We start from the raw sequence: 24,599 nt of genomic DNA on the forward strand, positions 1-24,599 counted from the left end.
TCAGAAGTAGCCCTTGTAATTCTCACAGTTGGTTTGAAGGCGTCAGTACAATCAGTGATGTTCTCGGTCATTAATCCAGTGCATCAGTCATGCATCTCAACATGCACACGAAAGCTATTTGTAAGATTTCCTCCGTGCCGACGTTCTCCTTAATGCTCTTAGTGGAGGTGAACGATTTGTCGGTACCTCGCTTATGCTCTGTACGACGCTGCTTTCATTCAGCCTGACAGGAAGCGGTTCAGTCACTGTGGAGTCGGTGCAAAGACACAGCAGTAATCGCCATGGAAACACCGACGACGGACAGATGAACTTTTCCCTGACAGCCATTGACCTGCCAGCTCTGAGGCACCACCTCTCCAGCGTCATCACCAGCAACAAAGATCGATGGAAGGAGCTGTCTGTGCACGGTAAGAACAAACACTTGTTTTGTTTTGGCCTAAAACCTGATTGAAAACTACACAATGTTGCTTCTTTAATGATTGTTAGGGGAACAATAAAAAAAAAAAAAATTAGATTAAAAAATATATATATATATATTTTTTTTTTACTCTAGACACGATCAGAACCGAAGTTCTGTTTAGCCAGGACATTTCATGGACATGTGAGGAACCACTTGGACATCCCCTTAGGCCCCTCCCACCGTTACTGTAGCAACCAAATCCACTTGTCGAATACCAATGTTATGAATAAAAAATATATCCAAGCATTGTTAAGGTAAAAATTACTGTGAGGTGTATTAATTTCATGCACAGAATATTATCAAAAATGCTTTCACTGGGTATCAATTGAGAATAATTTTGTAGGAAATTTCTCTTACTTTATTATCCATGTTTAGACGTTTACAGCGTGACTCTCAAACAATGTCAAACCGAGAACAGTGGTTTGAACATCTCACAGAGCCCTGCTCAGTCAGTCATCTGAAAAAGGAAAGAGCATTGAGTACTGGAGATATGACCATCTACCTGAACTGTTGGGCTTGGACGAGGAGAGCTTTAGTCAGAGAAGCAGCCAAGAGGTTCATGGTAACTGTGGAGGAGCTGCAGAGGTCCACCGCTTATGGAGAATCTGTCAACGGGTGTAGACCCTATATACCCGCATGCTGTGGTGGCGCAGCGGGTTAGCACGCCCCACGTTTGGAGGCCTTAGACCCGTGGACGTCGCGGGTTCGAGTCCCGACGACCTCTGCCGCATGTCCTCCTTCAAAAAATGGCGCCGGCTCAGCTGGCTGCCTACAGACACAGCTCCTGTCGTGTGCTGTCACTGCGAAATAATTTCCCTGCTGGGATGAATAAAGTAAAATTTATTATAAAAATCTGGCTTCTGAGGAATATTTGAACAAATAATGCCTCTTAAAGAAAACTAAAAGTCCCGTTTGAGCTTATTCACAAGTGGTGAATTGGAAACTGCAAATATTTTGAGGAAGGAGCTCCAATCAGAAAATACCAATACTGAACTATTTGCTCTACATGGAAAGTGTTATGTTTTGCTGGCAGGCCAAAGAAGACTAAGTTTGTGTGTATCCCTCCAACATGGTTGTGACTGCACCATGCTGTGGGGATGCTTTGTTTCCAGCAAGGAATGGTCAGAGTTGATGGGAAGTTGGATGGAGCTAAATACTGGGCATACCTGGTTAAAGAAAAAAACTAAACAAAAACTGTTTACGAAACAGAAGACGTGAGACTGGAATGGTATTCCACCTGCCAGCAACACAATGACCCGAAACACATTCATGTGTTTAAAAGGTCCAGTCAAAGTCCAGACCTCAATCCAATTGAGAATCTGTGGCAAGATTTGAGAATCAGTCATCTCATGTATTCTTCATCCAATCTATTCAGACAATCAGTACATGTGCTCAGCTGGTAGGACATGTCCCGAAAAACCTGCCTGTGTATCTGCAACAAAAGGCGTCGACAACGTGCTAACAACACTCTGGTGAAAAATGTTTGAAATCATAAAAAAACATCGTGCTGGTTCGTCTCACAGAAGCCTCCATTGACGTTTGTGGTTGCAACGTGACGTGGGAAATATTTTAAGTTGGTGTCATAAGCTTTACCATGCTTCAGATATCACTGCTGACCGATGGGCTCCATTTCCTTCATTAGCACTGCTGCCTTGTGCGAGTGAAGATCCAAGCAGTTTCTGCTCCGGTCATCTTTTCATGGGAGCCCAGGGTTATTCTGAACCTGCAGAGTTCTGATGTTTAGCTTTCAAAATGCTTCTTGTCGACCTAAGCTGAAACCCGATTGTGTCTCAGAGCTGGCCAAGAAGGAGAAAGAGGAGACCGAGGCGAAAGACGAAGGTGAAGACACCGGCTCAGACGTCCCGCCCCAGGCCTCGCCCGGCCACGGTGTCACAGATCCGTCGCAGAACTCAGACGATTGTGCTCCAGCTGAAAAGTGTGATGATGAATCACCTGACCACACGGCTGCGGATCACCTGACCTGGAACGGTATGAAGACGAACATGACACAAAAAAGCTTTTTTAACTCCAGATATGGATGAAAACTCACACACTGCCGCGTTAACTTTCTGCAGGGGCAGAGGAGGAAGAGGAGGACGACAAAGTGCCTGAAAATGCCTGATGACCCAAAACTACAAGTCCTCTATTAATCTGACTTTGGCAGATCACCATGGCAACAGGCAGCTCGGTTGCAGTAACCACTAGGGTTTAGACTCTTCTGTGTAAAGAAGCTGACTCAGTGGCCCCTCGGTGGCCCCCAGAGGGCCTCCAGATTATCTGTTTACAAGTGAATGTGGATAAATCATACTTTGGAGTGACACCCTCCCCCCACACCTCATCAGATCATGGCTTCTTAGCAGCTTCCTGGTTCATTTTCTGTCAGGCTCAGAGGTAAATCGTCTGGAACAACCAAAGAGTGTGTGATGGTTGGCGAATCCCCGTTCACGATTACCGTCGTTTATCAGGACGAGTGAAACACGAAGCTGTTAAGAAGCAGCCGTGGCGGTGACTTCAACAGGTGTGTAGTTTTGTTTAGACGCCTTCAGTAATCCGTGGTGTCGCTGCTGCTCTGCTCTCTGCTCCAACTTCACATGCTCAGGTATGTCGTAATCACCTAACACACCGCCACGTCTGTGACGAACGTTCTTGGTGTTGAGATCCTCGTCGAATCAAAGTATTGAAGTGGATGTAAGTATGCTGACGCAAACAAGCTTTTAAATTCCTTACATTACTTTTGTTTACTCTTCAGGCCACTTTACCTGAGTTCATTTTCAATATTGTGCAGGAACGTTGGTCCTCTAATTCAATTAAAAAATAAATATTGTAATTCATATCTTCCAAGTACCTTCAAAGAGTCGTTGAGAATGGTGATACTTTGGACAGGAGGGGATCAAACCCAATCAAATCAAGTCTTACAGCCAATCAGAAGAGGCCTCCGCCTGAAGGCTGTGGCTGTATGACAGGCTCATGACACCGATGCTATGCTAACAATTCAACTTCCAGGCAGCAGAGATGATATTTCACAATAACATTAGTAGTGCTTTTCACCATCGCTTGTTGAAAAGCACCACTAATCCACCTCCTTTGCTTTTGCCGCTCGTCTTTAAAGGTCTTTATGGCAGTATGGTCCGACACGGTCAAGTCTGAGGTTTGATAGTTGCTTATTGTGATCGATAGATGTAGTTTTAACTTCCGCACTCGTTCTTTGGTCCTGCTCTGCATCAATGAAGCCTACTTTTCAACCCCTCTGGGATTTGGTGTGAAATCTGAAACTCAATGTAAATGTAAAAAAGAAAATTGCCTCCAATAATCTCCATCTGATGAAAATCACAAAAGATTAACAAAATGTTATTAATATTACAAGCCATACACATGTGTATTGGAGATGATTTTTGTCATATTGACAAGACAAAGCTTCTAGGAGAATATCCATTGGACAGATGAGACAAAATTTGAGCTTTTTCACAGGACAAATCGGCCATATGTCCAGACACACAAAAATGAAGCAGACCTAGAAAAGATCACAGTCTCTGCTGTCAAACATAGAGGAGGCTGGGTTATGTTCTCGGGCTGCTTTGCTTTGCTTCCTCTGAAATCTGTGCAGAATAAAATGAAATCTCAAGGGAGCATTCTGGAGAGAAATACACTGCCTAGTGTCTTCCAACTAAATAGTGACACAAAACTCAGCTAAAAACTCCAAACGATGGCTAAGAGCAAAACATCAGACTGTTCTGAATTGTCCTTCTACATTCAATAGGACATCTAGGAGCTGTAATATGCCATCTGGAGAAGACGCCCTTCAAAACTCAGACAGTTTGCCCTGGAGTGGGGCGAAGTCCCTGTTGACAGGTGCAGAAGCCTCACTGACACAGTGATTGATTGCAGTTCTTACCTTAAAACAACAAAATATCAAGTTACAGGTACCACCATTTTTGTCCAGGCATGTTGCACTAGTTGGCTTTTTAAAATGATTCTGCTGAAACACGATTTTCAGTGGTTCATTTTCCAGGAATTTTATTTATCATTGCTTTTGTCCGTTTCAAGTCATCTCAGTGACCTTTGTGTTCATTTGTGCCCTTTAAAAGTCCAGTTGATCTTAAGCTCAGCAGTCAGCATCAGTTTTTGTTTTACGTTTCATGTCCTAAGATGTTGTTTAATTTCTTCACACTGCTTTCACTTGACGCTTGCCTTCCCAAAATTCATTCTCTACTTTATCATTCAGAGTTCATGGGGTTACTTTGTCCTCTCTTCTCATATCCATGGTTTCCTTTTGTGTTCCTTTTATTTAAATCGTCTCTCATTCAGATGTTCTTCATATTTTTATTCATGGACTTTCTGCATCTGTCTTCGTTTCAGTCAAATAAAAACCTCTCTGTCATCAGATGCTGGTCTGTCTGATTGTGAGCCTCAATTTGAGTCCTTCGTCCACTGATCCATGACAACACGCCTTAAACCAAGAAGAGGAACGGAAGAGCTGGACAATTTAGGCGACGCTTCAGACAAGCATTTATTTTAATAGCTCAAAAAAAAAATGTGGCCGCTTGACACCATCTTGAATTCAATAGAATCCGTCACCCCTCCGTTCTTACCTTACGTCTCTCCGGTTAGAGACCCAGCAGTTGTCACAGCACCATTAGTTCTTCCTGGGATGACACGAAGCGCTTTGTGTTGCCAAAGCAACGCTTGACTCTGGCAACACAGGCTGCTCTGTGTCCAGGTGGGGAGCAGAGCAGCAACAGTGAGGTGGTCCGGATTTTACTACGTGTGTCTTCTTCACGAGACGTTTCATACAGCACGGAATGTCTTCTTGTTCTTTAGGACAATGTGTCCATAGCATAATATTAGGATCTGTACCATCCTTGTATAAAGAGTAGAGACGAGCCCTCCACATGCAGACAGATCAATAACGGTGACTCAGTGGCGGCACCAGTCATCTGACAACAACCAGACTACTGCAGCTCATCGTCCGGCCAGTTTCTCTTCTCTGTGTTACCGTTGCAACTGCTGACTGTGAAAAAAACGACAGGACTGCCGCAGTGTTACCACGGCGATGAGGTCATTGTTGGTTTCCACATGAATGGCCAAAGAGCCAGCGCTAAGCCAAGATGACCAACAGTGAAGACTCTGTAGACGCTCAGATCACTGTGTTTGTTCCTGCGATGTTCGCTGTGGTCGTTGTGTATCCCTGGCTCTTTGTGTTACAGAGTGTGTATGTTGGAAATGGGAGGCCGAGAGAGAACGAGAGAGAGAGTGGGTGTGTGTGTGTCTGCTGCACAGTAATTTATTGTATTAAACATCCTAAACTCTGCTTCTTTTTCTCTGCTCTTTTTTCTTCTAATCTTACTTACATTTGATGGTTGCAGTAAAACATTTTTTTGAACTTCTGCCATCTTTGAGATTGTATCACATGGATTTCACAAAAAACAAAACTGGAACCAAATATATTCCCAAAGATGAGACATGACCTTTCTTCCTTAATTACTGTAAACCCTTAAATATTCTGGATGTGATTCTGCCTGCGCTGTGGAGCAACTTCTAGTTATAGTGCATCAGAAATACCAGGACAGGAAAAATGGAAGTGACTCACGTTTGGATTTTTGATGAAAACATTCCAACATTCACAGTGTTGATGAGAAGCTGTGGGGTGAAGGTTTGACCCCCCCGCTGTCCCTGAACATGATTAAATATACGAGTTTTGTTTGACAAAACAAAACCCATCTAACCCATCTTGAATTCAATAGAATCCATCACCCCTGCTCACAGATCCAACACAACCAGAACCTCCAAACAACAAGATCTGAAAATCTCTGCTCCAGAAAATGTTTTCAGTGCAACTAAAGGAGACGCCAGAGCGCAATAAACTTTATCTTTATTTTTTTTTATGTTACCTTTATAAAGAAGAAAATTAAAAAGGTTTGATGTAAAGTAATAAAAAAAGCTGCATCTCTAATTTATTTCCTGATCATTGCAGCAGCAAATAAAATGACCAAACATCTATAGAAAATATTTTAAAAAAAAACATCCAAAAACTGCATGAGAATGAAAAAAACTGCAGCCTGGAAACCGTTGAATCGAGTTTTATTTCACATGTTTCAGTTGCAGGCTGAAAATCAATCGGAGAGAAACTTTCCAGTCGAATCAAGTTCAGATCAAAACTCATGAAGCCACCAAGTGGAGCTGATTTTGAATTGAATCTTCATTGATCCAAGGAAACACAATGTCAGCAGTCATGGCGAGATGAAGCTTCGGGAAGCACTGAGGCGTTTCATCCAACTGTTGGACTCAAGAGCCGACGCTCATTCGCTCCACCGCAACATCAAGTGAACAATACATGCAAAACAGGCAAACAACGTGATGCGTGAAGCATTACATGAATAAAGAAGTAAATCATGTTTGTGATACTAATACCTAAATTATGATTATAGACTTAATCTGTTTATATATAACAATGGAGGAAAGGATTGTAACTCCCAAGCTTGTTGAAAACTTTGGGAGCTTATTTATTTATTTATTTATAACTTAAAAACAAAAACCTTTACTGTGCTCAGGCTCACAGGGCGCAGATGAAGCGCTCTGTCAGTAGTCAAAAACACATTACAGCTCATTTGTCCACGACACCTTCACATTTGAAACCATCAGAAATAAGAAGGAAATTAGAATACAGGATCCTCAGTGTTGTTGTTGTTTAGTAATGATTTATTATTACTATGTGTAAACCTTAGGAGAGGGTCCGAGGACTGGAATATTTTAGTAATTGAGTACTCTAGCGATTATTGTTATTAATACAATACTGTGGAAAAATCCCTCTCTCTCAAAACATGGAGTTACGGGAGGAGAAAGGTGCCAGTCAATTTTAAAAAATGCTTATTGGTCCCACAGAAAAGATAAAAACCCGGAAAATCTGACGTCATGCTGCTAGCACTTAGCAACAACTGATAGGCAGAAGTGAGAGCGCTGCCCGACACAAATAACGACCCGGCCGGAACACGGGGCGCTACATAATAAAACATACTTTAACAAAGCTTCGAGGCAGATACATTTTACCTCGAGGAATTTTTCTAATTGAGGAACTCGAGTCATTCGAGGAATCGTTTCAGCCCCAGGGGTGCATCGCAAAAAAGGCGCTCAAATTAATTGCAAACGCACACACAATAAAAATCCTAAAATAAGAAAATGTGACGGGTGAAAAAGCAGCATTTTACCTTTTTTCTTTTTTTTTATGCACAAGCAAACTGGTGAAGCAATTCTTGAATAGGTCGCATGGTACGCCCGAATACGACGCTTCAAACTTCACCGCCAGCTCCTGCAACACAAGTCTCGATACGCGCTCCGCTGGGCTGGATTTTAGCAGGGGCTTACCGGGCTGCAGCCCGGGGCCCCGGCATTTCGGGGGCCCCGAAGGATGTTTTATATTTTTGTGAATGGATAGTGTCAGAATTTAATCAATGACTACGATGATTTTGACAGCACCGATGAAAAATGTTCCAATTTGTTCTGGCAAATGTCCATCTTGAATGCTTGCTTGTTATTGGTCCACTTTTGACGCATCTTACGCATTGGGGAGGAGGAGCGTCAAGGGAATATTATTTTACAATGGCGGACAACAGAAAATATGACAGCGGAGCGCAGAAAAGAAGGAAGAGAAAAGAAAAAGAGCATCGCGCCAAAGAGGCGACAAACAAAATGCCTAAACTGACAGACTTTTTAAAACCTGTTAGCGGAGATGGAGCAGAAACATCATTATTCCCCGCTCCTCAAACCCTTAGCTATGCTAACACCGGCACTAAGATCCCGCCAGAACCTTTAACTGTGACTGAGTCGGTGGCTGGACTGGCGTCTGTGGAGTCAGAGTCGGTGGAAGCGGGATCTTCTTCCGCAGATGGAAAGACTGTGGATCCGTACAGTACCGATCCGGCGCATTGGGGGGAAATTGACGAGTCCGTGCGAGCTTACTGGGCTGAGCGAGGACCGGAGAGCTGTCAAAATATGAATGTTGGCTTTCAAGCATCAGAACCGGGTGTACAAGCATCAAAAGCGTCACTTCTCCAAATCTCACTTTAAACGCAAGATGTTAAATGGTGAGTACATCGAAAGATCGTGGCTGCTCTACTCTCCATCCACCGGAGCTGCATTTTGTTTTGCATGCCGCATTTTCAGCAATGCTAATACTCAGTCAAACTTTGAGACTGGTTTCAGTGACTGGAAGCAGCAACTGAACGCATGAGAGAGCACGAAAACAGCGAACATCGTAGAAAAGCAACGCTGACATATGTTTCACTTGCAGCAGCCAGCGGGAGGATAGACACAGAACTGCAGAAACAATTTGAATCAGAGTGTTCATATTGGACTGAAGTGTTGAGAAGAGTTGTGTCTGTTAAGTTTTTAGCACAGAGGGGACTGGCTCTGAGAGGAGCCAGTGACAAATTTGGAAGAACTGATAATGGCAGGCTCAAAGTTTCAAACTTTTCAGGGTTGAGTATTGTCTTATTTGGTTTGCGTTTGAGTAAATGTAGGTCGTGTTTGTGGTTCGAGTTCCTACAAAGAAGTTGAATGCAAAAGTGTCATTAATAAATGGAAATCTGTATTTTGTTCTTCATATTTTTCAAGATGTTCTCTGTAAAAACCTTGATCTAGAAGATGAAAATTGTTCATTTGCACCCACCTCTGCTTTTATTGAGAACCGGGGGCTGTAAAAAATCCTTCAGAGGGCAGCACTTTGGACTTACCTGGGTCAGGATATTTTCTGAAAACTACAGTTTGCCTGATCTCTTTTTTCCAGAAGATATTGTTTATATCCATGTTCTGTCTGACTGGCAGAGAAGCACTTTTTTTGACATTTATTTCCTCCACTATTTACCAAGAACTTTAAAACCAAAGAAAAAGTTTGAGTTTTGATATATTCCACTTGTAGTTATATGGACTTGTAAATGCTGGGGATATTTGTATAAATATTGTTTTACTCGCTTTGCTTTGTAAAAGTATATTTGAGCATTGCACTTAATCTGTTTTATAGTTTGTGTTGAAGTCCAGGCAACAATAATTATTCAGTGATTTTATTTTGTGATGCAAGCATCATATTCTAGTTTCAACCCCTACATGTGGTTTAGTCTTTCTAGAAAAGAGTTCAGAGTTGTTTGTAGTTTGTGACAACTGGCTTATTAAAGTTGTAAGTTTTCAAAACTTACTGTTCGGTCATTTTCTGCTCATCCTCTAAAACAAAACAAACACATACAAAAAAAATATATATATATATATTTTGACTCTAGCCCAGGGGCCCTCATCCTGACTCCAGCCCAGGGGCCCCCATCCTCCTAAATCCGGCCCTGGCGCTCCGAAGCTTCGGCACAGAAAACACATCACTAAATATCAGACGCTAAATGACAGTGTTAAGGTAGAAAAATGTCCATAGAAGGGTAGGGAAAAAAAAAGAACATGTGGAAAATCAGCTGTGACTCAGTGGTTTAGATAAATACGACCAGCTGGGTGAGACTGCAGCACATATCTGCTGAAAGAAAAACCAAAAACCTGACCCAATACAACAACAAGCAGAAAGTTTCCCCAACTGCATATTGTTCAGAAAAATGTACATTTATAATAAGATGTATCAATGAAGTATCTATTTCAGACACCCACCACTTAGATAAAACCATGGATTATGGTGTCAGCAATAAAGCAAGCAACAACTATGGAACTAACACACTATGTTTATCTTGTTTGATAACTAAGGTATATAACTAAGTAAATATATAACTAAGATCTGAATGTTAGAACATGGCCTTTTCCCAATTTTTCAGTCCTGAAACGCATGGAGAGGGAATCAGCCGACCCACGTCTTCTTATATTTTTGAAACCTTAACAACAGACATGAGTAAATAAACAGGATCAAAAAAAATCTTTCATCTCAAAGTTCATCATCGTGAATCTCTTTTCAACCGCATCTTCAAGCAGGTCATCAGGAGAGTGTCAAGAGAAGTGGAGTTTTGATGACTACACCGAGCCCTCTGTGAAAACTGAGGATGAAGAATCTGCATCTTCACATCCCAGACGAACCTCTTCTCTTTCTAGTGGATGAGGACGGCGAACTGCAGGAGGGTGATGGACTCCCAGCATGTGAAAGGTCTGACCTCGTGGAGGGGGTGTCAAGAAAATCCGAGCTCATCCCACTTCCCCATGCTGGAGATTTTAGTTTAACAGTAATAATAAATAAAGTTATCTTTAAAATGAATCACTCAAGTGACATCTAGGCCCAACAGTAGACTTAAGTGTCAATAAAATAAATCTAGTTGTGTGTGTTGTTTTTGTCTCATGCAAACTTTGCTTTAATTCTACTTTTTTCTATCTAATCATAAGAAATCATAGTCAGTCAGAGAGAGTCATTAAACAGGAAAAGCAGGTTTCCTGGAAAAAGAGGAAGTTTCCAGCCTGCAGATTTATAAAAATAGCTGAGACTATTTTAAAGCATGAAAGTTTTAAAAAATTAAATCTAAACATTATTAGTAATTGGATAAGATTCAAAGTAAAATACTTATATGAATATTGGTTTACTTGTAATAATACACTTATATTTGTGGGAACTACAAGAAAAACAAGTAACTGTAACTTTAGTAGTAAATAATTAGAATCATGTATTATTCTTGGTTTCTTTTCAGAAAAACATCTGTAATAACTCACATTAAGATTATAATAAGAATAATTAATAAGTTATGGTTATAAAATCATAAATGAATGATAGATCAGAGAAGCTGAAGAAAATAAATGTGATATAAGTTATGGTTATAAAATTATAAATGAATGCTAAATCAGAGAAGCTAAAGAAAATAAATGTGATATAAATGTGATTTTGACATTAAACTTGAAATGGTGTAAGAAGGTGTAACTGCAATTAAACATCACTGATATGTTGGAGGTAGATGGTAGGTGAAAGGTTGTGCAGGCAAGGGACACAGGAGGTTGAGCAACCCTGAGACATTGGCACAGACATCAGGAAATGTCTGTAAGACAGTGATGGATATGAGATCATCTGTCTAAGCAGACAGCAGGCGCACCAGGGGGGTGGATGAACCCTATATAAGGTGAGTGCAAAAGAGGAACCGTTCGTTGGATCCTCCGGGCAGCTTCGAGCCAAGATCGAGATGGACAAAGAACTCTGCAGCTGAAGAAGAGCCGGGGCCACGGAGCCGGAGACTGTCCTGCACATGGAGACCAACCCGTCTGGCCCACAACCTGTGGCTTCGAATCGCACTTCTCTCATCGGCTGGGTTCTGACCCCAAAGACAAAGATGAAGACAAAGACAAGGAAGAAGAACTGGTGCCTTTTTTCCTGCCAGCACCAAGTCCTGTGTGACCTCAGCATCCATGCGGAGAGGAAGCTCATCAGACCTGCGGAGATCCTGGCCTTCGCCGATCAACATCTTCCTCCTGCTGCCACACCTTCTTCATCATCAAGCCAGGTCTGGGGTTCGAAACGCCAAACTCCGTCCGTCTCTCTCAAAGGTTCCCTTTTTTAGTTCTCAGTGTCAGCAGTAGGGAAAGATAGACTAGATGATTGATTTTACTTATTTGATTATTTCTGCTACTGAATTAAGCTGTACTGACCCTTGCAAAAATGCCTTACTAATAAAATATTTAGCATAAAGAAAATCTAAAAGATGTTGTGGACATTCAGTTAATGAGTCGCCTTAAAGTTCTTTGATGGTTGTAAAATAGCTGTGATGTTTGATTCTGGAGAGGAAGAGGTGGAAAATGTTTTTAGGTTGCTGGTAGCCCATATTTAAAACCTCATCCTTGGGACTCGACCGAGTCACTAAAACCTACCTGGTTCAATAACAAATGCAAGTTGCAAAATAGAGAACGAGCGACCGTTAACAGGTGTGCTCTGTGAAACTAGTTGGCTGTAGGCTGCTCAGTCTGGCTAATTCACAGGGGGAAGAAGGGTGGGACACCTGGATGTAGGCCGTCAGATAACCAGGCGAATCGTTTCTCGAAACCAGCTTAAACAGAGTTTACTTCAGTTCTGGACAGGGTAAATCCCAGCAGATTTAGGAAACTCAACGGACCCGTTAGACGGAGAGCTGGTAGCACATCTCCCCTCTCAGAAGAGGAAGTACGAGAGTGAGAGAGTAGAGACAGAAAGGAGGGGGGGGGTGTTGCGCAACAACAAGTCCAACAACAAGGATGCTGAGGTCACACAGGACTTGGTGCTGGCAGGAAAAAAGGCACCAGTTCTTCTTCCTTGTCTTTGTCTTCATCTTTGTCTTTGGGGTCAGAACCCAGCCGATGAGAGAAGTGCGATTCGAAGCCACAGATTGTGGGCCAGACGGGTTGGTCTCCATGTGCAGGACAGTCTCCGGCTCCGTGGCCCCGGCTCTTCTTCAGCTGCAGAGTTCTTTGTCCATCTCGATCTTGGCTCGAAGCTGCCCGGAGGATCCAACGAACGGTTCCTCTTTTGCACTCACCTTATATAGGGTTCATCCACCCCCCTGGTGCGCCTGCTGTCTGCTTAGACAGATGATCTCATATCCATCACTGTCTTACAGACATTTCCTGATGTCTGTGCCAATGTCTCAGGGTTGCTCAACCTCCTGTGTCCCTTGCCTGCACAACCTTTCACCTACCATCTACCTCCAACATATCAGTGATGTTTAATTGCAGTTACACCTTCTTACACCATTTCAAGTTTAATGTCAAAATCACATTTATATCACATTTATTTTCTTTAGCTTCTCTGATTTAGCATTCATTTATAATTTTATAACCATAACTTATATCACATTTATTTTCTTCAGCTTCTCTGATCTATCATTCATTTATGATTTTATAACCATAACTTATTAATTATTCTTATTATAATCTTAATGTGAGTTATTACAGATGTTTTTCTGAAAAGAAACCAAGAATAATACATGATTCTAATTATTTACTACTAAAGTTACAGTTACTTGTTTTTCTTGTAGTTCCCACAAATATAAGTGTATTATTACAAGTAAACCAATATTCATATAAGTATTTTACTTTGAATCTTATCCAATTACTAATAATGTTTAGATTTAATTTTTTAAAACTTTCATGCTTTAAAATAGTCTCAGCTATTTTTATAAATCTGCAGGCTGGAAACTTCCTCTTTTTCCAGGAAACCTGCTTTTCCTGTTTAATGACTCTCTCTGACTGACTATGATTTCTTATGATTAGATAGAAAAAAGTAGAATTAAAGCAAAGTTTGCATGAGACAAAAACAACACACACAACTAGATTTATTTTATTGACACTTAAGTCTACTGTTGGGCCTAGATGTCACTTGAGTGATTCATTTTAAAGATAACTTTATTTATTATTACTGTTAAACTAAAATCTCCAGCATGGGGAAGTGGGATGAGCTCGGATTTTCTTGACAAGAGTCATCAGGACACAACGATGCTTCTCTCTCTCACTACGCCCTGCAGAGAGAAGAGAGGAGCGACAGAGGAGATCAGTGAGCGCTGCCAGCCTCGGCTGACAGTCACTGATGCAGCACATCCATTGGAAAGAGCAGGAGGGACATCTGACCTCCAGCTCTCATCCTATCATGCTGGAGTGAACACGATGAACTCCAAGCTCACACACACGCACACACACTTAGTATCCTCGGAAGGCTCCATTCAAGTAAACAGAGGAAATAAACCGCTGAGGTTCACGTAGCTTCGTTGCTTCACAAACACTTTGGTGACAGATTTCCTGCTGCTCCATTCAAAACACACAAACTATCTGCTTCTGGCGAACACCTCATCAAGTCATTGAAACATCAGCCGACTAATAAACATGGAGGCTGTCCCTGAACACATCTGGATGAAACTAAGGACAGAAGGACAAATGTCCAGCTGTGAGGAGTGGACTTCAGCAGAAAGACCACCTGGTGACTAAATGTAATGACTGTGAAATAAGAGCCAGTGATTTCCAGGCTGCAGTTAGACTGATCTCAGAGCAGTGACAAAGATGAAGCTGATCAGTTTTTTTCCTTTTCTTTTGAACTCCGAGAACAAACAGTTTTAGATCAGATCTAAGATGCTGCCACAGGTTGAACAATTAAGAGCACCGTCTCAAGACGTACTGAAAAACTGGCAGCTGGAATCAAGCTTGAATCCCTGGAAACAGGAACACAACAAGATTCTATCTCGTTGCCCGTGTGTCCAATCAGGAAGCTTGTTGATATTCTCCTGAAGCTCCAGCTTTACTGGAAACACTAGAGCTTTGCTTTGATGCTTTGAACTGGGTTTAGTTCAGTACTGCTGACCGTAGCCGGACTCGGTCACAACCGTCTACTGACCTTACGGTCTTTACGAGATCCTTCAGCTGCTGAACATCTGACCTCTTCAGTTTGTTCGAAAGCAAGTCCAGTCGTTTCAGATGGGAGGGGTTGGACTTCAGAGCCGAGGCCAGAGAAGCGCAGCTGATCTCTGACAGCTTGCAGTTCACCAAACTGAATAAACACAAGACGAAAGCGGAAGCCAACCAGATGAAGGTTAAGACAATCCAACAGAACCAGTTAAAGATCGCTACTTAATATTAATGACATCATGCTGCTGCTTTCACAAAGACCTGCTTACTTCAAGTCTTAAAATGCTGTGTCAATACAAACTCAGCTCCTGCAGCCAAATTATTCAATGTTCCCAGAAAATAAACAAATTTGGAGGAATTTCGGAGGAAATGTGAACAAATGTAGATTAATGCAGATAAATCTTAATTTTTGCACAGCCACAAAAACATGGAGTCATGGAGAACATTTCACGTAAAACTGTGTTAAAGTGTTAAAGAATAAATCAGTGATTATATGTTTGTTCCTGTTACATTTCAGAACCTGAAATTCTTTTTTCTAAACTGGGTTGAATGACCTCTGACCTGCTTCACACGAGAGTTTTTTTTTTATACACACTGAGCGTCTGAACGCTGTCCTGTTGTGACCTTAGATCAGGGGTCAAACTCAGTAACACAGAGGGACTGAGTTAAACATTAGCTCCAACTCCACAAAGAAATTCAGGACAAATATTTATCAGAGCAGAAGATATGACCTTTCTTTTTCAAATTAACTATACCGAAAAATTCACCAAAATATAAACGGAAATAAGCTTGTACCTGAGTTTTTGTATTTTGCAGTCAGGACTCTGTAGGAAACCACAGAGCTCTTGGACTCCAGCATCTTTGAGATGTTTGTTGTAGTTTAGGTTCAGTTCTGTCAGATGGGTCGGGTTGGACTTCAGAGCTGAGGCCAGAGAAGCACAGCTGATCTCTGACAAACTGCAGCTGCTCAATCTGAGTAAAGAATAAAACATGTGAGCTGAAATCAACAGGATGCAGGTTAAATATGAACAAAGAAATATCCGATAGTTGTTTTTTTCTTATCCAATCTGACCTTTGACCTTCTCTCTGCAGACGTGGTTAATGCCTGTGAAATTAGTGCTCTGATTGGTTGAATATGGTGTTGGGAAGATGAACTGCTTGTGCTTCATTAAAAAGAAAGAAACTTTAACTGGGTCAAGCCAGAGAAGAAGAAACAAACTTTTCCATGGAGGCCCTCAGTATGGATCACAAAAATATCTTCCATATGCCTATAGCTTTGTGGCAAAGCAAGTTTCACATCAGAAATATCAGCGCTAAACTCAAAATATGGCTTCTGACCTCAATATCTGTATTTTGCAGAAAGGAGTCTGAAGAAAACCACAAAGCTCCTTCACTCCGGCATCTTTCAGGCCATAGTTGAGGCTCAGGTTCAGTTCTGTCAGATGGGAGGGGTTGGACTTCAGAGCTGAGACCAGAGAAGCACAACTGACCTCGGTCAAGCAGCAGTCTTGCAATCTGAAAATAGGTTAAAACATGTGAGCTGAAGTCAGTAAATTGCAGGTTAAAACTGAAATATAAACCTATTAATAAAAATGTAGAAATGAAATAAATTCACTGATTGTAGAAATCACAGAAACATGATGAACTGATGTCAGAGGAGAATGGGCTGACTGGTGTCAGAGTGGGTTGTGTGTAAGACAACAATATCTGGACTAAGTTTCTATAGCAACCTGCTGGTCAGCTCTGTCCTGTCTTCAACTCTTCCCCTGCTGGTCAGTTTTCACGTGGTTTTAATCAGTCCCAGGCCATCCCACAGGACTGGTGCGTAATGATATTGCGGATCTGAGATTATGGCTTTGTTCCACCAGTAAAACGGTTCTGCATTGTGTGGGTCCATTAAACATCAGACGTCCTAGAACCCAATTTGGGAACTGGTTAGATGATAACACTGGGTCTGCCAGACCGATCATAGGTGTCAGTTCAAATATTAAAGGATTGCTGGCGTCATTACTAAAAACTGTTAAGGACGTCAAAAGAAAACATGTCTCTGATGTGATGGGTCAAATGATCTTTGGGTTTTATTTGTTCTTAATGCCACACACAGACTGGACTGAACCCTGGCCTGCTGCAGGTGAAACTTTTTGAAGCATTTTATTGAGAGAGTCACCTCCACCGAGTTCCAGATAAGTCGTGGTGCCCTGCTTTGTCATCTTTGACAGCTTTGAACGTGTGACTATCATCTCTGCAGGAGGTAGTCAGACATTTAAAGCCAATAGATTCTCCACCTGATGCAACTCCTCCTGAATTATTCACAGAAGTCTTCCTCAATGTCACACCAGAGGTCTCCAGCACATCACTAACTAGCAACCAATAGCTTCCAGAGCCTTTTCCAGTAACTCGCCAAGGGGATAATTACAAAAATGGTCAAGAAAACAACATTTGTCCATTGGTGAAAGTAGACAAAGATAAAGTTAAGTGGCAACACAAATTTGACATCAGAAACATCATCTCCAAACTAAAACATGGTTTCTGACCTCAGTTTTTGTATTTTGCAGAGAGGCGTATGTAGGAAACCACAGAGCTCCTTCACTCCAGAATCTTTCAGGTCTTGGTTGCCACTCAGGTTCAGTTCTGTCAGATGGGAGGGGTTGGACTTCAGCGCTGAGAACAGAGAAGACCAGCTGGTCTCTGACAAACAGCAGCTCTCCAACCTGAACAAAGAAAACATGTTAGTTGAGCCAACAGGATGAAGGCTAAAACTGAATTATGAACAATAAACAACAAAAATTTAGAAATTAAATAAATTCACTGCATGTAAAAATTATAGGTGCTCTGTCTTAGCTTCATCCCTGTTTTCCATGGATTGGATGAAAACTTTAACCTTTCCATATGTCCCTCCTAACGCTAATGTACCTAAGCATTAGTCTTTAAATCCAACATATTGCACACATTACACACAGGTTACTTGATGACATTAAGTGTTGGAAGACATTGAGTTATTTTCCTCATTTTTGTTCAGCAGTCAAAAGCATTTTAAAGTGAGAAGAATTGAAAAATAATGTTCAGTCTGAAAGTCAGAAATAAGGAAAAGAATTCATTTATGAGGTAAGGCATTTTAGAAATAATATTCTGACAAGAGTTTGTTTTAAAAGAAAATACATCAGATTAAAATTATTATTTACAATAAATATTAAAATATCAATGACTGATTTTATTGGGTAAATAGAGAATACAAACCTCAAACTCTTCACTATGCTGACTGAAGTCTCCAGGATCGCACACAGATGCTTCATTCCAGAGTCTTTCAGTTTGCAGAACTGACTTATTTCCAGTTCAGTCAAATGGCAGGGTTTGGACTGCAGAGCTGAGGCCACAACTTCACATTCAGTCTCTGAGAGCCAACAGCCACCAAGTCTGTGATTAGAGAAGAAATAGTAAATTGTAATTACAATCACACAATCTGTTATAAACACAGAATAAAATATGATAATATGCATCTGTAGTGGTCTGTCCATTGCCTCAAAGAAACAAAGGGTTGGGTGTTAGAAGAAATAGTTGCTTAAGTCATAATGGTCCAAGTTTCCATAAAACCTAAACAGAGATTTTATAATAACAGCTAAAGATCCTAAAAGGTGAATCATGTGGTAACAGCCCAATGAGTGAAGAGGTGTTAGAAGTTTAAAACGTGTCTCTGGATGATTGGGTCTTTCATATAAAAAAGAGGTTTTTCTAGAGTTCTCTGCACTTTCTATTAATTTCAATATAAGAACTGATAAAAGTGGGATATTTTTTAAAATTATAAAAAAAATCTCTAAATACCAAACGCTGGAACAGTGCTGTCCTGGATGAGCAGAACATTTAGATATTTGAATAGTTGAAATAGTCCAAAGGGTGAAGGAAGATGTTAAAGGCCAAAAACCGTCTAGAAGCAATCTCTTGAAGAATGAAGAAAAAACAGGAGGACAGCTAGGCCAAATCAGCATTCAGACCATGAAGACATCTGGACTTACACAGCTTTCCTGCAATTTGTCACAGCTGGAACCAGTCTCTGTCGTCCACCTGCTGTTGTGTTGTACTTCTCTGGGTCCAACTCATCAAGAACCTCCTCTGACATCTGCAGCATGTAGGCAAGAGCTGAGCATTGGACCTCTGAGAGTTTCTTCCCTGACTCCAGGAGCTGTTGAATCTCCTTACAAAATGAGAGGTCATTCATCTCCATCAAACAGTAAAAGATGTTGATGCTTCTATCAGGAGAGATATCATCAGTGTTCATCTTCTTCAGATTGTCGGTGATTCTGTGGATTGTTTCTGGACTGTTCTCTGTCTGACCCATCAGGCCTCTTAAGAGTCTTTGGTTGGACTCCACAGAGAGGCCATGAAGGAAGCGAACAAACAGGTCCAGGTGGCCATTTTCACTGCTGAGGGATTTCTCCATGACTTTCTTCAGGAACTCATCCAGTGAGTAGCCATGGTCTGTTTTCTTGGACAGGTTCATGAAAAACGTGAAGAAGTAATACAAAGATGAGTGGTCATCTTCTTCCAGGAACATCATCATTGCCTCTGTATTCCTTGTGGTGAAACTGTGGAGCATGTAGACTGCAGCCAGAAACTCCTGGAGGCTCAGATGAACAAAGGAGTAGACAGAGGTTTCGCCTATCCCCGTCTCCTCTTTAAAGATCTCAGTGAACACTCCTGAGAAAGAAACATCTTTCATCTCTACGCCACAGTCTTGGAGGTCTGATTTATAGAAGATGAGGTTTCCATTTAGCAGCTGGTCCAAAGCCAGTTTTCCCAGAGACTGAACCATCTTACTGATGTCTGGACCTTGTTCTGCTCCTCCATCATACTTTTTCTTCTTGATTTTGATCTGAACTACCAAGAACTTGATGTACATCTCAGTAAGGGTCATGGGCAGCTCTCCTCCTTCTTTGTTCTTCAACTCATCCTCCAGTACATCAGCAGTGATCCAGCAGAAGACTGGGATGTGGCACATAATGTGAAGGCTTCGGGATGCTGTTATGTGTGATATGATCCTGTTGGCCTTCTCCTCATCATCTCTGAATTTCTTCCTGAAGTACTCCTCCTTCTGTGAGTCGGTGAATCCCTTGACCTCTATGACCATGTCAGTAAACTCAGGAGGGATCTGATTGGCTGCTGCAGGTCGTGTGGTTATCCAGAGGAGAGCAGAGGGAAGCAGTTTTCCCCTAATGAGGTTTATCAGCAGAACGTCCACTGAGGTAGGCTCTGTAGCATCAGTCAGGATCTCTTTGTTGTAGAAGTCCAGAGGAAGTCGACTCTCATCCAGACCATCAAAGATAAACAGAACCTGGAACTGCTCAAAGCAGCAGACATCTCTGGTTTTAATAAAGAATTTATGAATTAGTTCCACCAAGCTGAACCTTTTCTCTTTCATTGTGTTCAGTTCTCTGAAAGTGAATGGAAATATGAACTGGATGTTCTGGCTGGTTTGGTCTGCAGCCCAGTCCAGAGTGAACTTCTGTGTTAAGACTGTTTTCCCAATGCCGGCTACTCCCTTTGTCATCACTGTTTTAATTGATTCGTTTGTTTCAGGTTGGGGTTTAAAGATGTCTTTTAGTTGTATTGTTTTGCCTGGTTTGCTGGTTGCTGTTTCAATCTGTCTGACTTCATGTTCATTATTAACCTGTCCAATTCCTCCATCCAAGATGTAGAGCTCTGTGTAGATATCATTTAGAAAGGTTTTTTTTCCAGCTTCTGCAATGCCTTCACGGAGACATTGCAATGTCTTCTTCAGATATTCTTTGTGGTCATGTTGACACCGATCAGCAAAATCTGAACAATGAAGCAAAGATACAAGAGGAAACACTTCAGCAAATTAAGACTCACATAAATGTATTGTTTTTATGTCAAGTTATTTAATCGAGGGGGTCATTGCAACTACAGACCATGAGGAGAATTTAATTCAGACAAAACCTGAGACTGAAAATGGCAGACATGAAAAAGAAAAACATAAAGAGAGAAAATTGTGCAACTTTGCCTATTAATAAATGGACTCCCATACATGAATTGTGCTGAGCATTCCAACCCATTTTACACAAGAGGTCGCCTTGTTCCTTTCATGCCCATCTGCAGAAAAGACTTTTCATAGATTTTGACCCACAACTAGGTGTGTCAGACCATAGAGCTCTACATGTTCTTTTTCTAACTAAAGTCTGTCACCATTTCCCCAAATTATGTTTGCTTAATAGGCAGGACAAACCCGGCAGAAAGACTAAGATGAAGGCCCAAAGAAAGGGGAATAATGGTGAATGTGGAATGGAAGTTCTTTGGAGTGAAATGAATTCCCAGAATCAGATAAGTAAAATCATTCATCCAAAAGATTGGTTTTTTTTTCAAGCAGACATGACGTTATGTCTACAGAAGGTTGTTGTCTAAAGATTCAACCCACAGATTTCATCCCTGCCTTGCCAGTGAAGTGAATGCAATATTTCTTTTATCTATGGAACATGCCTTTATACACTTACTAATCAATGCTTTATTTGAGGATAGTGTGAGCATTTTAACATGTGCTGTGAGATAAACTAAAAAGAGCCCTTGTACGACCTCATTAAATTCACAAAGAAGCGAGTCTGTGGTCTGCCTCACATCAACAAACACAGTTTTCCAACTCAACAGGTCTGAGCACAGGTAGCATTGTTCTGCTCTGCCTTTATGTTGACTCAGACTTTTAGGATATAAGCTATTGACTAATGAGTTCATCAAAAGTTGACTGATCTAACTGATCAACTAACACTTAATTGATAAGCAGCCATTTTCTTAAAACCCTGAGTTTTCTCGTGCATCAAGATCAACAGCTTCACTAGGCTGATTACCAGTGAATAAATCGTGCCCAGATTATGTCTTCTGATGATTCTGGGCATCATGTGGTCTAAAGATCCTGAACCAGTCTTTGCTGAGGGTGAAAGGTTTCTTGTCTAATGCACCTCTGGTCCAAGCATCTGAAATCCAGAATCCCAAAACTCCTTCTGAGTTTTGGGGCTCAGAAGGATATGAAGTTCTCCTGTCTGTTACTGACCTTCAACTGGAGCTTCAGGACTTGGTTCACTGAGCTTCTTCACCAGGTCATTTCTTTTGATCTTCTCCATAATAATCATTGTAACTGTTATAGCTCCAGCAACCTGGTATTTCTGCACCATTAGGTCCACGATGTCGAGCCTCTCCGCCCTCTCCAGCTTGGAGGTTTTGATGGGATCTATGCCATTCCAGATCTCTCTCTTTAGGTGCCATTTGAAGTTATCAAATTCATGATCAGCTATATCATCCAGGATGCCAGCAAGTTTTTCCTCCTCACACATCTCGACCTACAACATAAATCAGAAGAAAATCTCTTGGTTTTTCTTCTAATCAGAAGAAGAAGGAGCTGTACACTCCTTCGAAAGTGTACAGCTTTCACACTGAAGTTTGCTGTAGGGAGACATTCTGAAACTTGCATAAAAAATTTACATACTATGAAATTGTGTGTAGACATCACCATAGACATGTCAGAGCACATGAATTTACAGTCCATTGAAGTCTGAGCAGCTGCTCTTGCATTCCTAGCTGCTTGATGTCTGTCCATAACTACCAGAGGTGTGACCAAGTCAGTGTTGTGTAAGTCTCAAGTCTTTATCCTCAAGTCTCAAGTCAAGTCTCTGTCTGTCAAGTAAAGACAGTCAAGTCAAGTCTCAGGTCAAGACAGGCAAAAGTTGAGTCAAGTCCCAAGTCTAAAACTTGGATTTTCAAGTCCTTTCAAGGCTTTTTTTTAAAACAATGTTGCAATTATATGTTAAATGTAAATAATAAGCTGGATCATGTCATCAACATAGTCCGGAGAGCACTTGCTAATAATACGAAATTAGCTAAAGTAAGCTATCTCATAGCAAAAGAAAATACCGCGTACCATTCTTTTTTTCTCACACTCTGTGTTGGCTACGCTACAGGCAGACTCGTTGCCATAGAAACTGACAACAGGTTTCAGCACTGAAATGTCGAACAAAGTTGGAAATTGTTGCATCTCTATCTGAGATCCTCTTCTGGCAGGTTTTGTATGTCTTTTGTTGGATACTTCATCATTGATGTACCCAAAAGAAATTACTTACGGGAGCATATCTGCTTTGAACGTTTTTTTCATCTCTCGTTTTTTCCTCCAGGTTTTTTTTTTGGTGTTCTTGGTGTAAAAGTCAAATTCAAGTCCAAGTCTCTGATTTTTTTCTCTAAGTCAAGTCTAAAGTCTTACTATTAATGACTGGAATCTGACTTGAGTATAAGTCATGTGACTCGAGTTCCCACCTTTGGTAATTACATCTACATGAAGTCGTTCAAACCCTAATATACAGGTGGGACAAATCTATAACTGGGAAATAAAATTCCTCCTTAAACTGCTGGAGAATCACAGATGGACAGGAATTTACATTATGAGAGGCTGAGACATGCTAAAGTCTGAAATATTTCTTGGTTCATCATCAGTAGAACAACAAAACCTTCATGAAGAACTGAAACAAACTGTCTCTGTCTCTGAAGTTGTCTTATTGAAGTCATCAATAAGAGAATTGATGTGAGCACCAAATGTTTCTTTCCTCTATACCTACTGTACAGAGATGATAGTTGATTTGCAACTACAAGTGAAGCATCCAATCTGAGCAATGTAAAAACTATTTGTATAATTTACGGTAAAATAAATTATATTTATTTTATATATATTTATTTTTATTTCTAGCTGTGGTTGCCAGAAATTTACAGAATTTTACAGTTTTTATACAGTAAGATTCTGGCAACCACAGCTGCTGGTATTTTACTGTAAATTAGAGACATTTTTTTTCACAGTATGGTTCTCTGGTTACACTGAGTAGTTGGACATATTGAGATTCCTTCCTGCTAATTATCATTTTCAGAACAATTGACTAAGGCAGACATTACTAATTTACAGTCCGGAAAATAATATCTGTTCTGAAAAAAGGTTCAGCAAACTCTTTCTAGAAACTCTAAGTTAAATTACTCTCAAAATGAGTTTCTGGCTCCAGAAATATTTTTTCTCACTGATAAACAAGGTCCATGTTTGACTGCAACTTTACGAGCTTTCAAAAACTGTGCAGCCCAGGCTGAAATGAAGGTTGCTGAATATTTTGGTCGCAAATCACAACACCATACCTCAGTTTCCTTTCACTTCCCAATTATGCAATACTTTGATTCACAAAAATAAAACTGGGAGGTGACTAAATATGATTGATGTTCAAATGGTGAGTACTTTTACATAGCACGACTTGAAAATCAGGCCAAGAGCCTAGTTTTTGCCAAGGCTGAGTGTTTAAAAAAATCCTATCATGTTATGCTAATATAAGTATTTAATAGGGATTTCTTTTTAAAAGCCAGTGAAGCCAAATAAATAATCTGTTTCTCCTTATCTTATCATGCCTGACTCACTTGAAGCCCCTCCCCTCCTTCTCACAATGAATGCATAATTTCAGTTTGACTAAACTACAAAAATTGAGTTTTAAGATGTTCACTGCGGTCCAAAAAGTTCAAAGAGAAGAAACCCTCTCAAGACAGGAGGTAAACAAGAAGAATGTGCAGTAAACACTCACCCTGGTCTAGATTTTTGGTTCTCCTTCTGCTCTGCTCACAAATGGAGTCTGAGCCAAATAAACCGGTTTCTACTTATCTTATTATACCTGACCCACCAACGCCCCCTTCTTACAGAATAGGTGTGTACATCTGTGTTGAAACATGTTAGGAATCCTCTCTGATAATCTTTGCTTTACAAGGAAACAAATGCAGATCATCAAGTTCAGATTTAACCTGAGATGCACTCGAA

General features: G+C 40.9%; 2 protein-coding genes across 6 annotated transcripts in view; one reads left to right on the forward strand and one right to left on the reverse strand.

Moving 5' to 3' along the window:
• LOC114147821 (phosphodiesterase 1A, calmodulin-dependent) overlaps nt 1-5,768 on the forward strand; it is a 45,069-nt gene extending 39,301 nt beyond the window's left edge. For both annotated transcript variants that reach the window (XM_028022469.1, XM_028022468.1), the window contains 3 exons: nt 223-407; nt 2,255-2,449; nt 2,536-5,768. In XM_028022469.1, the coding sequence (XP_027878270.1) occupies nt 223-407; nt 2,255-2,449; nt 2,536-2,582 (427 nt within the window). In that variant the 3' untranslated portion in view covers nt 2,583-5,768. The remainder of the gene's footprint in view (nt 1-222; nt 408-2,254; nt 2,450-2,535) is intronic.
• LOC114147820 (NACHT, LRR and PYD domains-containing protein 3-like) overlaps nt 1-24,467 on the reverse strand; it is a 36,045-nt gene extending 11,578 nt beyond the window's left edge. The window contains exons 1-10 of one of the 4 annotated variants that reach the window (XM_028022467.1): nt 24,370-24,467; nt 21,825-22,110; nt 18,781-20,581; nt 18,008-18,184; nt 17,305-17,481; nt 16,109-16,285; nt 15,566-15,742; nt 14,760-14,912; nt 13,856-13,893; nt 10,278-10,422 (exon numbers count right to left, since the gene is read on the reverse strand). In XM_028022467.1, coding sequence (XP_027878268.1) covers nt 13,887-13,893; nt 14,760-14,912; nt 15,566-15,742; nt 16,109-16,285; nt 17,305-17,481; nt 18,008-18,184; nt 18,781-20,581; nt 21,825-22,104 — 2,949 coding nt within the window. In that variant the 5' untranslated portion in view covers nt 22,105-22,110; nt 24,370-24,467 and the 3' untranslated portion in view covers nt 10,278-10,422; nt 13,856-13,886. The other 3 variants (XR_003596143.1, XM_028022465.1, XM_028022466.1) reach the window with 3 other exon arrangements.
• Between the last annotated feature and the right edge of the window lie 132 nt (nt 24,468-24,599).

This window comes from Xiphophorus couchianus, chromosome 7, assembly GCF_001444195.1.
Source record: "Xiphophorus couchianus chromosome 7, X_couchianus-1.0, whole genome shotgun sequence".
Lineage (NCBI taxonomy): Eukaryota > Metazoa > Chordata > Actinopteri > Cyprinodontiformes > Poeciliidae > Xiphophorus > Xiphophorus couchianus.